At 39.5% G+C, this 16,908-nt stretch overlaps 1 protein-coding gene across 1 annotated transcript; it reads right to left on the minus strand.

Annotated features, from left to right (window-relative positions):
• Window positions 1-6,357: 6,357 nt before the first annotated feature.
• On the minus strand, window positions 6,358-7,107 carry LOC309804403 (olfactory receptor 7C2-like; the record flags this gene model as incomplete). Its single annotated transcript, XM_082621750.1, is given in 4 exon segments — window positions 6,358-6,615; window positions 6,621-6,758; window positions 6,761-6,876; window positions 6,879-7,107. Coding segments are annotated over 4 exon segments (741 nt in total).
• Between the last annotated feature and the right edge of the window lie 9,801 nt (window positions 7,108-16,908).

Below are 16,908 nucleotides of genomic sequence, written 5' to 3' on the forward strand. Positions count from 1 at the left end.
GCAATTATGTGTGACAACACATATGAAATACTGCCAACCGTGGAAGCCCACCTGAGCCTTGGTGTCCAGAGATTTTATCAGGGTCTGTCCTGTAGGCATGGAGTTCCTGCTGACCTTCACAACTCTTTAGTCCCCCCAGAGGTCAAACTAATACAGCATTGCTAGGGTCCCAGGTAAACAAAAACAGGCATTCATCATCAGCTACACTGTCAGCACAGACTACCTGGCATGGATTAAGGCCCCAGGTAAACAAAGACACTTTTATCAGGCAGGATATTCCAGGGGCTTAGAGATCATCTTTCAGGAGGCAGTCTAGGGCCAGTCCTTTATTTGGGATGTGCAGGCTTTGAGCACCCTTTATCCTCCGAGTTAACCCTTTACTTCATACACCCCATGGTTGGGAATAGGGGAAGCAGCTCCCATGGGGATGAGTAATTGGGACTTGTAGCCCTGACTCCTGACTTCTGGAACTAATTGTCCTGGACATCCCCATGCTGGTCTCAGGGGGCTCTGTGTCTCCTTACTACACAAGGGTGGACGTTGGACTTTTAGTGTTATTTTCTTACAGCCTAACAAACCAAGTGGGACGTTACATGAGACCTTACTAAAGGTGTGGGGAAAACACAAGTAAACAGAAGGTAACATGATTCTAGCTGCTATAGATATAACTCAACTCCATGATCCTTTTGTCCAAGAAACATGACATTAATTTTTCTAAATCAAATCAAGCTTCATTTGAGCACCTACCTCTCCCAAAGAGGGGAGGGAAATTAAAGCATGGGTATGTTTTGAGATGTTCCATCCTCCATTCCTTAGGATCCTAAGAGAACCCTTGAGCATAAGCAATTGAGAGAACTTGGGAGAAGAGCTCCAGAAATCTTTAATGTATTTTCAGTCACCATGGAGACAATTGTGGTCGAAGTTTGGAAATAGTCCATGAAAAGGCAAAAGGCTCCTCCACTTATAAAACATCCTAGTCTACATTTGACCATGGGTAACTTTTTTTGAGATCCCAGTCTCAACCCAGAATTTCAGCTTCTAGCCCCACCCACCCCATGGTCAGTGTTCTGTGTCCCCAGAGGGCTCCTCTGGAAGCAGGGTAGATTAGTTTTCTAGGGCTAACATGACAAAGTACCACAGACTGGGTGGCTTAAACAACAGAAATTTATTTTTGTTTCGGAGGTTGGAAGTCTGAGGTCAAGGTGCCAGGCGGGTTAGTTTCTTCTGAGGCCCCTCTCCTTGTCTTATAGATGGCCGTCTTCTCACTGTGTCTTCACATGGTCTTCTCTGTGTGTGTGTCTGTGTCCTAATCTCTTATCAGGACACCAGTCAAATTGGAGTAGGGCCCACCTGAACGAACTCAATTTAACTTAACTACCTCTTTAAAGACCCTCTCTCCAAATACAGTCACATTCCATGGTATGGGGAGTTAGGACTTCAACATATGAATTTTGGGGGGACACAACTCAAGCCATCACACAAGGTGTGTCATACCATCAAGGGATGCATGACTTATCTCATCCAATCCTTGGAACCTGCCCCAGCTCTATTTTCTTTGTAAGTCTGGGTTTTAAAGAATAAAGGAGCAAGGGAAACATAGATCACTTTTTTGTTGGGGGGGGATTGTGGCTTGGATTTGATTTTATCCCCTGGGGCAAGAGAAATATAGATCATTTTTGAGGGGAATTGTGGATTGGATTGGATAATCTTTTCATTCTTTCAATCCTTCATGCCAGCCAGAACAAGATAAATTTATCTCTGACCACAGAAGTTATCTGTTGTAAAATATGTGACCTGTTTTCTGGGTTTATTCTGAAAAGAGAAGATGGATGTAACATGGGGTGTGATCAAAGGCAGGCTGGAAGCTACAAGCAAGAGATGGAAACTCATGAGGATGGAATAAAGCCTGTGACCAACTGTGTTGCTTCTGACCTCAGTGATGAGGGTATTCTGCAGAACCCAGAGCCCTTTGTCATGGAGATAAACACACACACTTGGCCCAAGAGGCAGAGAGATTCAAAGAGGATCTAGCAGAATGTAGAACAGTTGCAGCTTCATCTGTTGCTTCATGTCAGTGAGGCAAATCAATAGATCTTCAGTAGTATGTATGTGTGTGTGTTTGTGTGTGTGTGTGTGTGTGTATTTCCACAAATGGCAGCTGCTTCCTGTAACCCTCCAAATATTCCAAGAATCTTCCTTATCGTCTGTATTAGTTTCCTGTGGCTGCTGTTACACATTACCACAATGTGGGTGGCTTATAAGAACAGAAATTAATTTTCTTACAGTTCAGGAGGCCAAAAATCCAGAGTCAAGGTATCAGAGGGGTGCACACCCTGTAAAGGCTTTAGGGGAGGATCCTTCTTTGCCTCTTCCAGCGTCTGGTGGCTCCAGGAGTTCCTTGGCTTGTGGCCACATCACTCCAATTTCCGCCTTTACATCATAGGGCTTTCTCTTCTTTGTGTCTTCTCCTCTTCTGTATCTTATAAGGACAATTGTCATTGGATTTAGGGTACACCTAAGTAATCCATAATTATGTCATCTCAAGATCCTTAACTAATTGAAATTGGTGAAGACACTGTTTCTAAATAAGGTCACATTCACAGGTTCTGGGTAGGCATATCTTTTGTGGGGCTGCCAATCAAGCCACTGTATGGCTCAGGAAATGTAGCTCAGTCTATTTAAGACAAAGATTTTAGTGGTCCCAGGCGGTGGAGTTGTGAGTCAGGCAAGGGAAACAGCCGTAAAGGGTATGTTTATCAAGCCAGTTACCAACATGGTCAACTGGGATTCCTGCTGGGGAACGACTGGAGTCAGTGTAATATATGTGCTTCAGACTTATCTCACCCAATAAGCAACTGAGTTATACACCAGCTCCTGTCAGTCTTTGGTTAAGGAGTGATTCCTGGGGCATTAATTCTCTGTGCACGTGGATAGGGAAGACTAGAGAAATTCTTCAGGCAAAAGATGCAGATGTGAAATTTTGAAGCCAGACAGAATGCACTAAAATGGAAAATGATGATGGGATATCTTGTATATTATGCTTCTCCATCCTACCTTCCTGGAATGCAGTTGCAATGGCTGGAAGGGCAGAAGCTAGTTTGTGATCATGAGGGTGAAAACCCCATGCTAAAGGTGGTAGAGCAGAAAAGTAGAAGGATCCTGAGTACTTGAGGGCCAGCCTAGAACTGCTTAGCTGTAGAATTCATGTTTCAGGAGGGAAAAAGCTTTTTTGGTTAGGCCATGTAGTCTGGTTTCTACCATATGTAGCCAATTGCATTTTAAAACAGGAATAGGAGAAATTTGCTAGCAACATATCTGATCGCCTTGATGGGGCATCCTTGTAGAGTGTTATAAAGAAAAGGCAGGGCTTCCCTGGTGGCGCAGTGGTTGAGCGTCTGCTTGCCGATGCAGAGGACACGGGTTCGCGTCCCGGTCCGGGAGGATCCCACATGCCGCGCAGTGGCTGGGCTCCTGAGCTATGGCCACTGAGCCTGCGCATCCGGAGCCTGTGCTCCGCAACGGGAGAGGCCACAGCAGTGAGAGGCCCGCATACCGCAAAAAAAAAAAAAAAATAGTTTTAAAAGAAAAGGCAGCATCCTTCTACAGTCATACTCTCTGATAGAACTCTGTGAAATGTTCTCTATCTATATTGTCCACTATGGTGGACTAGCCATGCATAGCTTATTGAGCACTTGATATGTAGCTAGTATGACTGAGGCACTGAATTTTTAAAGTCTTTATTTATTTTTCATTATTTTAGACTTAGACAGCCATATGTGGCCAATAGCTACCATATTGTATTGGACGGCACAGTTTTAAGGAATATTGTCTTTGGGGTAATGGAGCTATTTTAGTAGCGTTAGGAGAGGGAAGAACAGAGCTCTGATCCCTGTCCTAGAGTGTAGTGTTCAAGTTTCTTTATTTGACCTCATATCTATGACTAAAGTGAAACTGAGGGTTCCTTCTAAGGATGAGTATTTCTGGCTGAGACTCCAAAGCTGCTGTACCTATATGACCCCTTGAGGAGTCACATTCCGCTTAGAGCAGCTGAGACCTTGAAGTGACAAAGCTCAAGCCCTGATTTATAAATGACTGAGGAAAGGAGCTTCTTGTCTTGGAGATAAGGGAAATCAAAACCACAATGAGATATCACTTCACACCTGTCAGAATGGCTATCATGGAAAGACCACAAATAACAAATATTGGCAGGGATGTAGAGAAAAGGGAACTCTAGTACACTCTTGGTGGGAATGTAAACTGGTGCCGCTGGAGTTTGTATATATAAACTGGTGTGTGTGTATACACACACACAATGGAATATTACTTAGCCATAAAAAGAATGCAATTCTGCTATTTACAGCAAGATGGATGGACCTACAGAGTATTATGCTTAGTGAAATAAGTCAGAGAAAGACATATTCTGTATGCTATCACTTATATGTGGAATCTGAAAAAAAAAAAGAATGTGTACACAAAATAGAAAAAGACTCACAGATATAGAAAAGAAACTGTGGTTACCAAGGGGGAGAGGGAAGTGGGGAGGGACAAATTAGGGGTATGGGATTAACAGATACAAAGCACTATGTATAAAATAGATAAGCAATGAAGATATACTGTATAGCACAGGGAATTATATCCATTATCTTATAATAATCTATAATGGAGTATAATCTGCAAAAATACTGAATCACTATGCTGTACACCTGAAACTAGTATAATATTGTAAGTCAACTATACTTCAACTAAAATAAAGACAGAAAAAACCAATAAGAATAGAAAACCTTATGATAAAAGATCAAAGTATGTAAATAAAAATTTTAAAGGAATAGATACAAGTAACTATATATATACGATACTGTGCTCACCCTGATCACAATGAAAGGAAGTCAGATTAAAATACTAGGGGAATCTTAATAAATCTTACTCTAGGGTTTGATTTATTTCCGAGCCTACAGCCTCAGAGACAGAATATTTCTTGGTGGGGGAGCTGACTTCCAGAAATAAGAGTTTTTATATTAGAGGGTTCCTGTTTCCTTGGAAATTGAGCTATTATTAAAATAAGATTTGACTAGAGACAACATAATACTGTGCTTAAGAGAGTGGTCTGATTTTTTTCTCTTTTTAAAAAAATTAATTTTTATTGGAGTACAGTTTATTTACAATGTTGTGTTCGTTTCTGCTGTACAGCAAAGTGAATCCGTTATACATATACAGATATCCACTCTTTTTAAGATTCTTTTCCCATTGCAGAGTATTGAGTAGAGTTTCCTGAGAGTGGTCTGATTTAGACAGCCCTGGGTTTGAGCCTCCCTTCATCACATGTATGACCTTGCGCTAGTTATCAGATTACCATAATCTCTTACTTCCTCATCTGTAACTAGGGAAATGATAGTCATCACATAAAAGCCTTATTGGAAAACCTCAATGAGATAATGTGTTTAAAGTGCTTAAACAGTGCTAGCATATACCCAGTGTTGCTATTTTTGTTATCTATATCAATATCAAAAACGGAATCTATTTTCTAGCTCATAATCTTTTATTAAATCAACACATTTGTACTTTTTGGTCCCGACTCTGTGTTTAATCATGCACTCATCCATTTTTCATGCCATTCAACAATATTCACTGGCCATAAACTTCTTCCTAAGAAATGTATGAGGCATTGCAGTTTCAAAGATGGATAAGATATAGCTCAGCAATTCAAGATATCCATATTATGGATGAGTAGAGAAATTCACTAAGTTTGATGTGACTGAAAGGAAAGTGAATCAGAAAAAAAGGCATTTTGAGTTGATTTCATTCACATAATCTCAGAAAACGTCTCTGTAAATGAGTTTGCAGGGCAACATTTCCATAATAGGTAAACATCCCGTCACTTCGAGGATATATATTAAATACATGAGAATCTATTTTTTTAAGAAATTTAAGTCATCACTGGATATAACTGAGAAAATAACCATGTTTTATTCATATGAAATTAAAATGATTACAAAGTGAAAAAGGGAACCTAAGATATAACCTGAAGGAAAGTAGAGAAGGCAGTGAAGACCCAAGGAAAGTTTTGCTTTAAAATATGAATATTAGGAAAGATAAGCATATTAAATGAAGGAAGCCAGGATTTATAGTCCTCAATATTATGTGCCTAGTTACTTATGGGAGTCCTATAAAGGCCCCATCATTGAGAGATGGTGCCCTGCTGAGGAGTCTCACCAGAGCTCCCTTCATGTCCCTGTTCCTCAGACTGTAGATGAAGGGGTTCAGCATGGGGGTGACCATGGTGTACATCACCGAAGCCACCAGACTTATCCTAGAGCATGAAGTGGCTATAGAACTAAGGTAGACCCCAAGGCCTGTGCCCTAGAACAAGGAGACCACTGAGAGGTGAGACCTACAGGTGGAAAAAGCTTTGTACTTGCCCCTGGCTGATGAAATTCTCAGGATGGAAGAGAAAATCTGAGAATAAGAAAAGAGGATCCCAGAGAGAGGAAAAACACTTAGGACAATTGTCACAAAATACACCATTATGTTATGGATGAGTGTGTTCATACAGGCGAGCTTCAGGACTTCAGGAAAATCACAAAAAAAGTGTGCAACATTCATGTTTCTGCAGAAAGCCTCAAAAGGGTCAAGGTCTTGAGCAGGGATCCCATGACACTGATGCACCAGGACCCCAGAGCCAGCAGCCCACAGAGCTGGGTGTTCATGATGACCGTATAGTGCAGGGGATGACAGATGGCCACGAAGCAGTCATAGGCTATCAAGTCAGGAGTAAATTGTCTAGGCATCCAAACACAATGAAAAAAAATACCTGGCTGAGACAGCCTGCATAGGTGATAACTTTGCTCTGTGTCTGGAGGTTTAGCAGCATCTTTGGATTGTGGTGGAGATGAAACAGATGTCAGCAAAGGATGGGTTGGAGAGGAAGAAGTACATGGGGGTGGGGAGGTGGGAGTCTGAGACAATGGCCAGGATGATGTGCAGGTTCCCAGTGAATGTGATCAAGTACGTGGGTAGAAACAGCCCAAAGAGGAGAGGTTGCAGGTCTGGGTCCTCTGTGAATCCCAGGAGGAGAAGGTCTCTGACTCCTGTTTGGTTTCCTCTTTCCATGAGTCTGTTGGGCTTGCCAACAAGGAGGAAAAAAAGCAATACAAAATTTACTCTAAATAAATATTCCCCAGAGTGACAAAAATATATATCCTTAATCCAAACCCAGGGAATTCATGAAGTCATTCATTTTGGCTAAGGATTGACTTTCTTGGATGACAGATTGTGGTTACTGTTGCTACCTAGAAAAATTGTCTCTAAGTCCAGCAGTTCTCAAATTGTGGTTCCTGGCCAGCACCATCAGCAACCCCTGGAAATGTTAGAAACGCACATTTTTAGGCTCATCTGACCTACTGAATCTAATACTCTGGGTGTGAAGCCAGCACGCTGTGCTTTAAGAAGCTCTTCTGAGAATTCTCACACACACAAATTTGAGGAGCACTGCTCTAGTGCTTGCCTGCATCACTAAGCAATCATCCTTTCCCAGCTCCCTGGGGACTGCTCTTGTATTTTCTGCTTAGTGTTTATGAGAAGGAAATTCCTTAACTCTAGGCAGATCTTCCAATCATTGAGAGGTTCTTTCATTGTGCTGCCTTTCTGTCATTTCTATATCTTAGATCCTCTGGACCTTGGGTGCTCCTTCTGTTAAAAAATAATAACCCACATTATCATTATTCATCATTTACATTACATTTGTATTATCACTGTCCCTATATAAATTCGACCAAAATTGAATTTCTAAATATAGTGTCCTAGATCTTCTAAATATTGAGTTTGTCTTCATCTAAGTTCATCTTTTATTTTTAGCTTTACTGAAGTATAAAACGATTTACAAAAAATTGCACATATGTGATGTATATATATCTCTGTAAGTTTGGACATAGACATTCACCAAATACCATCACCACAATCAAGTTAATAAACATATCTATCACCTCCAAAAATTTCCTTGTATTCTTTTTTTTTTTTTTTTTTTTTTTTTTAGGTACGCGGGCCTCTCACTGCTGTGGCCTCTCCCGTTGCGGAGCACAGGCTCCGGACGCGCAGGCTCAGCGGCCATGGCTCACGGGCCCAGCCGCTCTGCGGCATGTGGGATCTTCCCAGACCGGGGCTCGAACCCACGTCCCCTGCATCGGCAGGCAGACTCTCAACCACTGCGCCACCAGGGAAGCCCTCCTTGTATTCTTTTGTGTGTTTGTTTTGTGTGTGTGGTAAGAGTCTTACAATCTGTCCCCTAACATATTTTTTTTACATTCAAATAACTGTATTAAATGAATTGAATAAATATCTAATACTATCCCAAAGAAAATGTATATAATAACAATAAATTAATCACACCAAAATGAGTCTGTAATTTAAGATGAAATGGACAAAATCTTGGAAATAAAGAATAGGAAAATATACCTTTTAATACATAGTGGAGGAAGAAGTACTGAGGTTACAATTTTATCCTATATATAAAGGATTCAATCATGCTCATTAAAAAGATATGGTATCTTTAGTTGAATATGAAGGAATGTGTTCTACATCCTGAGAGATGATTGCTATTTTTATTTTATTTATTTATTTATTAACGTTTTTATTGGAATATAATTGTTTTACAATTGTGTGTATCTGTTTTATAACAAAGTGAATCAGCTATACATATACATATATCTGCATATCTCTTCCCTCTTGCGTCTCCCTCCCTCCCACCCTCCCTATCCCACCCCTCAAGGTGGTCACAAAGCACCAATAATATTAATTTACAAAATCTGTTTATCTTTAGGTCTTATTGCATTGGTATGAAATTCCACAATACTGTTCAAATTTATGTTGGAAGAGTTGGAATTCTTATTATTCTTCCTTCCTTTCAAGGGAGTAATCCTAGAGTTTTATAATTTAATATGATGTTTATCATAATTTAGGATATATCTGTATGCATTTTTATCAACTTAACTTGCATTTTTTATTCCTAGATATCTTAGAGGGTCTTTTAAAAATACAAATAAGTGTTTCCCAATTGATTAATTTAGAAAAAATAACATTAAATCTTATCTCCACATTCCCTAATAAATTTCAAATGTTAAGTGTGGAGCAAGGAACCATATAAGCTATCAGAAGAAAATAAATAAAATACATAGGTAATATATACATGAATATATATAATCTTTAAAAGTAGAAGCTCTCTCTGAATAAAAAGTCTTCAAAGTGAGAGAGTGGCATGGACATATATACACTACCAAATGTAAAATAGATAGCTAGTGGGAAGCAGCCGCATAGCACAGGGAGGTCAGCTAGGTGGTTTATGTAGTCTACATAACAAACAAACATAACAAACCTAGGTAAAGCAGAAAATTAAGATAGCAGAGTTAATGAATTAAAAAGAAGAAAATTTCTAGAACTGAGACATTCCAGAGCTAAGTCTTTGGCAAAAGCAAACATACAGGCAAAATTAGACAGAAGTCTAATGAATGGGATAAAAAGAAAGATAGAAAACAGAAATGTCTAAAACTAGGAATGAGAAAAATAAATATACATGTAAGAAAATGCTGAACTTTGCAAGAAAATATTACTTAAAACTCCATGTCAAAAACTGGAAAATCTCGGGCTTCCCTGGTGGCGCAGTGGTTGAGAGTCCACCTGCCGATGCATGGGACACGGGTTCGTGCCCCGGTCCGGGAAGATCCCACATGCCGCAGAGTGGCTAGGTCCGTGAGCCATGGCCACTGAACCTGCGCGTCCAGAGCCTGTGCTCCGTAACGGGAGAGGCCACAACAGTGAGAGGCCTGCGCACCGAAAAAAAAAAAAATTGGAAAATCTCAAGAAATGAATTTACTTTGGGCATAAGTGTCCAAAGATGATTCAGGATGGAGAGTAATAGATCAATAATTAAGGAAGAAATTAAGTAAACAACACTTCCTTCCAAAAATACCTTTGTGGGAACTTAGGGCAGGAACAATAGAAGAATTCCCCTTTAAGTATTAAGGAAGATAAGAAAGTCTATCATCATGATTACTATCAACACCCAGGAAGTTCCAGCCAATGCAATACAAGGAGAAAAACATACAAGAGATGTAAGTATCAAAAAAGCAATTCTTTTTTGTTTGAAGATGACAGATTGGCCGAAGATAATGAATTGGCAACTTAAGATCTCTTTTGACTGGATATGATTTTAGTAAGGCAGTTGATACAAAACAAATGTGTAAAAACCAGTAGTCATTTTAAAGTGACCTTTGGTGGCACTCAGAATGTTTTGCAACCATTGCTTATATCTAGTTTTGAAACATTTTCCTCACTATGGGAAATCTCTGTACTATCTTTGTAAGCTTTCTGTAAATCTAAAGTGATTCAAAAATAAAAATTAACATTAAAAAAGCGGGTGCAAGAGAAACCCCCCCCAGCAGTGTTCATATGTACAGTTAAGTCTCTCAGAAAGTAGATCACAATCATTCTGCATATTAACAAGAATATAAATTTCTTGGAACAGGGACTGGAAACTTGCAAATACACAATAAATAAGCCCAAATTACTTGAGGACCTCCATGTAGCAAGTATTTGTGCTAAATTTTATATGGCTTAGCTCATTTTATCATCATCATTATTGTTTTGACTTAACAAATGAGTATGTGTTTACAGTAACCCAATGATAATTATTAATATGTATAGGTGCTCACTAGGTGATAGAGACAATTAAAAAACTTCCCTTGCATTATCTCCTTTAATTTAATTTTCATATTAACCTTATGAAGTGGATACTATTATTATCCTCATTTTACAAATGTGGAAACTGAGACAGAGAAACATTAAATAACTTAATATCACAAAGCTGTTTGAATGGACTAACTAGGCAGAAGCCCAGGGAATGTTTCTTGTTTGAATGAGTGAATGAATGAGTAAGATTTGATAGATAAAAGAATACAGGAGAATGTGATGGAGAATAGAGGTACTTGGCTCCTGAAAAGCGGCTAAGATGGCTGGGTAAGAAAACCTGGAGAGATGTTGGGGGCTGAGAGGTCGGTTTCCATTAGGAAGGTGAAAGATTCTCAGAATAATTGGGTTCCAGAAGAGAGAGGAAGGAAGCTGAAAGGAAGAGAGATTAAGAGAGACTCAGGACTTGAATTGTGTACAATATTTTAAGTAAATGGGCTCTTACCATTTTGTTATCCTCATTTGTGCCACCAAAGTTATTACCCTGAGAGGTCTGTCTGCCTCTATCCCTGTTTCCCACAGCACACACTCTAATGCTATCACTGAGCCTCTAGATCCTTGGACACTTTCTTTCCTGGGTGATGGATGTTCAACTCAGCTTCCAGGAAGTGCAGGGAGATGACATCAGGCATCAGTTCTCTGAAAGAGCACAGCTGAACTCCCTCCTCCCTTGGACAGTGGAGCTGTAGTGAGAGGCGTTAAGGGGCATATTTACTGTTTCTACAGCCTCAGAGGTTGAATTCTCACAATGCTCATTAAATTAATTGTTCCATGTTACTCTATTCTCTGAGCAATTTGGTTACCATGAGAGAAGAAGCCAAAATAGGAAAGAACTTCTTTTCTGCTTGCTTTGTACCCATGGGAGCATCTTGGATGTGAGATATGCGTATCCCTTCCTCAGGCCACTTAGTCATGGTGTTCTTTTCTCCATGGGTCTGACCTCCCTTGTCCTTTCCCATGAGCGTTTAATTTGAGATGGAATTTCTTTGTCTATCAAAGGCATGAGGGCACATTTTTCAAGACTAGTATTCCTCCATACTGAATCTCAAGCATCTTGACTTGGAGTTGTGAAACAGGGATCTGGGTCACACCCAACTACCAACAAAACCAGTCCATTGACTTTGCCACAACTTCTGTTCTTACTATTGAATGTGCAATCTGGAGAAAGTTCCAGGCATGCAATAAGAGAAATAGTGTGAGAGGTGGATTGGCTGGCTGAACAGTCAGACTCTGTGGGTATATACGGCTTTTCATGGTCAAAACTTGACTTCAGGGTCAAGTCCATTGGACGGTCCTCAGTATTCTAGTCCAGACAGAATGGACTATCTTTGTCAACTCACAAGGTAGTGACTTTTTTTTTTTAACTATATGATACCTCTTATATGTGAAATCTAAAAAATAAAACAAACTAGTGAATATAACAAAAAAGAAACAGACTCATAGACATAGAGGAAAAACCAGTGGCCAACGGTGGGGAGAGGGAAGGGGGAGGGGCAAGGCAGGGGCAGGGGATTAAGAGGTACAAACCACCATGCATAAAATAAATAAGCCACGGGCTTCCCTGGTGGCGCAGTGGTTGAGAGTCCACCTGCCGATGCAGGGGACACGGGTTCGTGCCCCGGTCCGGGAAGATCCCATGTGCTGCGGAGTGGCTCGACCCGTGAGCCATGGTTGCTGAGCCTGCGCGTCTGGAGCCTGTGCTCCGCAACGGGAGAGGCCACAACAGTGAGAGGCCTGCGTACCACAAAAAAAAAAAAAAAAAAAAAAAGTCACAAGGCTATACTGTACAGCACAAGGAATATAGCCAATATTCTATGGTAACAGTAAATGGAGTATAACATTTAAAATTGTGAATCACTGTGTTGTACACCTGAAACTTATATAATATTGTCAATAAACTATACCTCAATAGAAAAAAAGAAAAAAAAAGAACACCAGTATACAAAGGAGTGACTGTTATAACTCAAATCAAATATTAAAATATTTCCAAAATATAAGAACAGTGGGATACGTAGGGCATCCCCCCCTTTTTTAACATCTTTATTGGAGTATTATTGCTTTACAATGTTGTGTTAGTTTCTGCTCTATAACAAAGTGAGTCAGCTCTATGTATACATATATCCCCATACCCCCTCCCTCTTGCATCTCCCTCCAACCCTCCCTATCCCACCCCTCTAGGTGGTCACAAAGCCCCGAGCTGATCTCCCTGTGCTATGCATCTGCTTCCCACTACTTATCTATTTTACATTTGGTAGTAAATATATGTCAATGTTACTCTCTCACTTTGTCCCAGCTTACCCCTCCCACTCCCTGTGTCCTCAAATCCATTTTCCACATCTGTGTCTTTATTCCTGTCCTACCCCAGTTTCTTCAGAACCATTTTTTTTAAGATTCCATATATATGTGTTAGCATATGGTGTTTGTTTTTTCTTTCTGACTTACTTCACTCTGTATGACAGACTGTATGTCCATCCACCTCCCTACAAATAACTCAATTTCGTTTCTTTTTATGGCTGAGTAATATTCCATTGTATATATGTGCCACATCTTCTTCATGCATTCATCTGTCGATGGACACTTAGGTTGCTTCCATGTACTGCCTATTGTAAATAACGCTGCAATGACCATGCAGCACTACTTACATGTCTTTGAATTATGGTTTTCTCAGGGTATATGCCCAGTAGTGGGATTGCTGGGTCATATGGTAGTTCTATTTGTAGTTTTTTAAGGAACCTCCATACTGTTCTCCATAGTGGCTGTATCAATTTACATTCCCACCAGCAGTGCAAGAGGGTTCCCTTGTCTCCACACCCTCTCCAGCATTTATTGTTTGTAGATTTTTTTTTTTTTTTTTTTTTTTTTGCGGTACGCGGGCCTCTCACTGTCGTGGCCTCTCCCGTTGCGGAGCACAGGCTCCGGACGTGCAGGCTCAGCGGCCATGGCTCACGGGCCCAGCCGCTCCACGGCACATGGGATCTTCCCGGACCGGGGCACGAACCCGCGTCCCCTGCACCAGCAGGCGGACTCTCAACCACTGCACCACCAGGGAAGCCCGTTTGTAGATTTTTTGATGATGGCCATGCTGACCGGTGTGAGGTGATACCTCATTGTAGTTTTGATTTGCATTTCTCTAATGATTAGTGACATTGAGCATCCTTTCATGTGCTTCTTGGCCATCTGTATGTCTTCTTTGGAGAAATGTCTATTTAGGTCTTCTGCCCATTTTTGGATTGGGTTGTTTGTTTTTTTGATGTTGAGTGGCATGAGCTGCTTCTGTATTTTGGAGATTAATCCTTTGTCAGTTGCTTCTTTTGCAAATATTTTCTCCCATTCTGAGGGTTGTCTTTTGGTCTTGTTTATGGTTTCTTTTGCTGTGCAAAAACTTTTAAGTTTCATTAGGTCCCATTTGTTTATTTTTGTTTTTATTTCCATTTCTCTAGGGGGTGGGTCAAAAGGATCTTGCTGTGATTTATGTCATAGGGTGTTCTGCCTATGTTTTCCTCTAAGAGTTTGATAGTGTCTGGCCTTACATTTAGGTCTTTAATCCATTTTGAGTTTATTTTTGTGTATGGTGTTAGGGAGTGTTCTAATTTCATTCCTTTACATGTAGCTGTCCAGTTTGCCCAGCACCACTTATTGAAGAGGCAGCCTTTTCTCCACTGTATATTCTTACCTCCTTTATCAAAGATAAGGTGACCATATGTGCGTGAGTTTATCTCTGGGCTTTCTATCCTGTTCCATTGATATATATTTCTGTTTTTTGTGCCAGTACCATACTGGCTTGATTACTGTAGCCTTGTAGTATAGTCTGAAGTCAGGGAGCCTGATTCCTCCAGCTCTGTTTTTCTTTCTCAGGATTGCTTTGGCTATTGGGAGTCTTTTGTGTTTCCATACAAATTGTGAAATTTTTTGTTCTAGTCCTGTGAAAAATGCCATTGGTAGTTTGATAGGGATTGCATTGAATCTGTAGATTGCTTTGGGTAGTAGAGTCATTTTCACAATGTTGATTCTTCCAATCCAGGAACATGGTATATCTCTCCACCTGTTTATATCATCTTTAATTTCTTTCATGAGTGTCTTATAGTTTTCTGCATACAGGTCTTTTGTCTCCTTAGGTAGGTTTATTCCTAGGTATTTTATTCTTTTTGTTGCAAAGGTAAATGGGAGTGTTTTCTTAATTTCACTTTCAGATTTTTCATCATTAGTGTGTATGAATGCAAGAGATTTCTGTGCATTAATTTTGTATCCTACTACTTTATCAAATTCATTGATTAGCTCTAGTAGTTTTCTGGTAGCATCTTTAGGATTCTCTATGTATAGTATGTCATCTGCAAACAGAGACAGTTTTACTTCTTCTTTCCTCATTTGGATTTCTTTTATTTCTTTCTCTTCTCTGATTGCTGGGGCTAAAACTTCCAAAACTGTGTTGAATAATAGTGGTGAGAGTGGGCACCTTTCTCTTATTCCGGATCTTAGAGGAAATGGTTTTAGGTTTTCACCATTGAGAATGATGTTGGCTGTTGGTTTGTCATATATGGCCTTTATTATGTTGAGGCAAGTTCCCTCTATGCCTACTTTCTGGAGGGTTTTTATCATAAATGGGTATTGAAATTTGTTAAAAGCTTTTTCTGCATCTATTGAGATGATCCTATGGTTGTTCTCCTTCAATTTGTTAATATGGTGTATCACATTGATTGATTTGTTTATGTTGAAGAATCCTTGCATTCCTGGGATAAACACTGCTTGTTCATGGTGTACGATCTTTTTAATGTGCCGTTGGATTCTGTTTGCTAGTATTTTGTTGAGGATTTTTACATCTATGTTCATCAGTGATATTGGCCTGTAGTTTTATTTTTTTGTAACATCTTTGTCTGGTTTTGGTATCAGGGTGATGATGGCCTCATAGAATGAGTTTGGGAGTGTTCCTCCCTCTGCTATATTTTGGAAGAGTTTGAGAAGGATAGGTGTTAGCTCTTCTCTAAATGTTGATAGAATTCACCTGTGAAGCCATTTGGTCCTGGACTTTTTTTAGTTGGAAGATTTTTAGCACAGTCTCAATTTCAGTGCTTGTGATTGGCCTGTTTATATTTTCTATTTCTTCCTGTTTTAGTCTCAGAAGGTTGTGCTTTTCTAAGAATTTGTCCATTTCTTCCAGGTTGCCCATTTTATTGGCATATAGTTGCTTGTAGTAATCCCTCATGATCCTTTGTATTTCTGCATTGTCAGTTGTTACTTCTCCTTTTTCATATCCAATTCTATTGATTTGAATCTTCTCCCTTTTTTATTGATGAGTCTGGCTAATATTTTATCAATTTTGTTTGTCTTCTCAAAGAACCAGCTTTTAGTTTTATTGATCTTTGCTATTGTTTTCTTCATTTCTTTTTCATTTATTTTTTATCTGATTTTTATGATTTCTTTCCTTCTGCTAACTTTGGGGTTTTTTTGTTCTTCTTTCTCTAATTGCGTTAGGTGTAAGTTTAGGTTGTTTACTTGAGATGTTTCTCATTTCTTGAGGTAGGATTGTATTGCTATAAACTTCCCTCTTAGAACTGCTTTTGCTGCATCCCATAGGTTTTGTGCTGTCATGTTTTCATTGTCATTTGTCTCTAGGTATTTTTTGATTTCCTCTTTGAATTCTTTCAGTGACCTCTTGGTTATTTAGTAGCATATTGTTTAGCCTCCATGTGTTTGTATTTTTTACAGATTTTTTCCTGTAATTGATATCTAGTCTCATAGCATTGTGGTCAGAAAAGATACTTGATATGATTTCAATTTTCTTAAATTTACCAAGGCTTGATTTGTGACCCAAGGTAGGATCTGTCCTAGAGAATGTTCCATGACCACTTGAGAAAAAAGTATATTCTGTTGTCTTTGGATGGAATGTCCTATAAATATCAATTAATTCCATCTTGTTTAATGTATCATGTAATGCTTGTGTTTCCTTATTTATTTTCATTTTGGATGATCTGTCCATTGGTGAAAGTGGGGTGTTAAAATCCCCTACTATGATTGTGTTACTGTCAATTTCTCCTTTCATGGCTGTTAGCATTTGCCTTATGTATTGAGATGCTCCTATATTGGGTACATATATATTTACAATTGTTGTATCTTCTTCTTGGATTGATCCCTTGATTATTATGTAGTGCCCTTTGTCTCTTGTAATAGTCTTTCTTT

This window comes from Mesoplodon mirus, assembly GCF_964341445.2.
Source record: "Mesoplodon mirus genome assembly, chromosome: 5".
NCBI lineage: Eukaryota > Metazoa > Chordata > Mammalia > Artiodactyla > Ziphiidae > Mesoplodon > Mesoplodon mirus.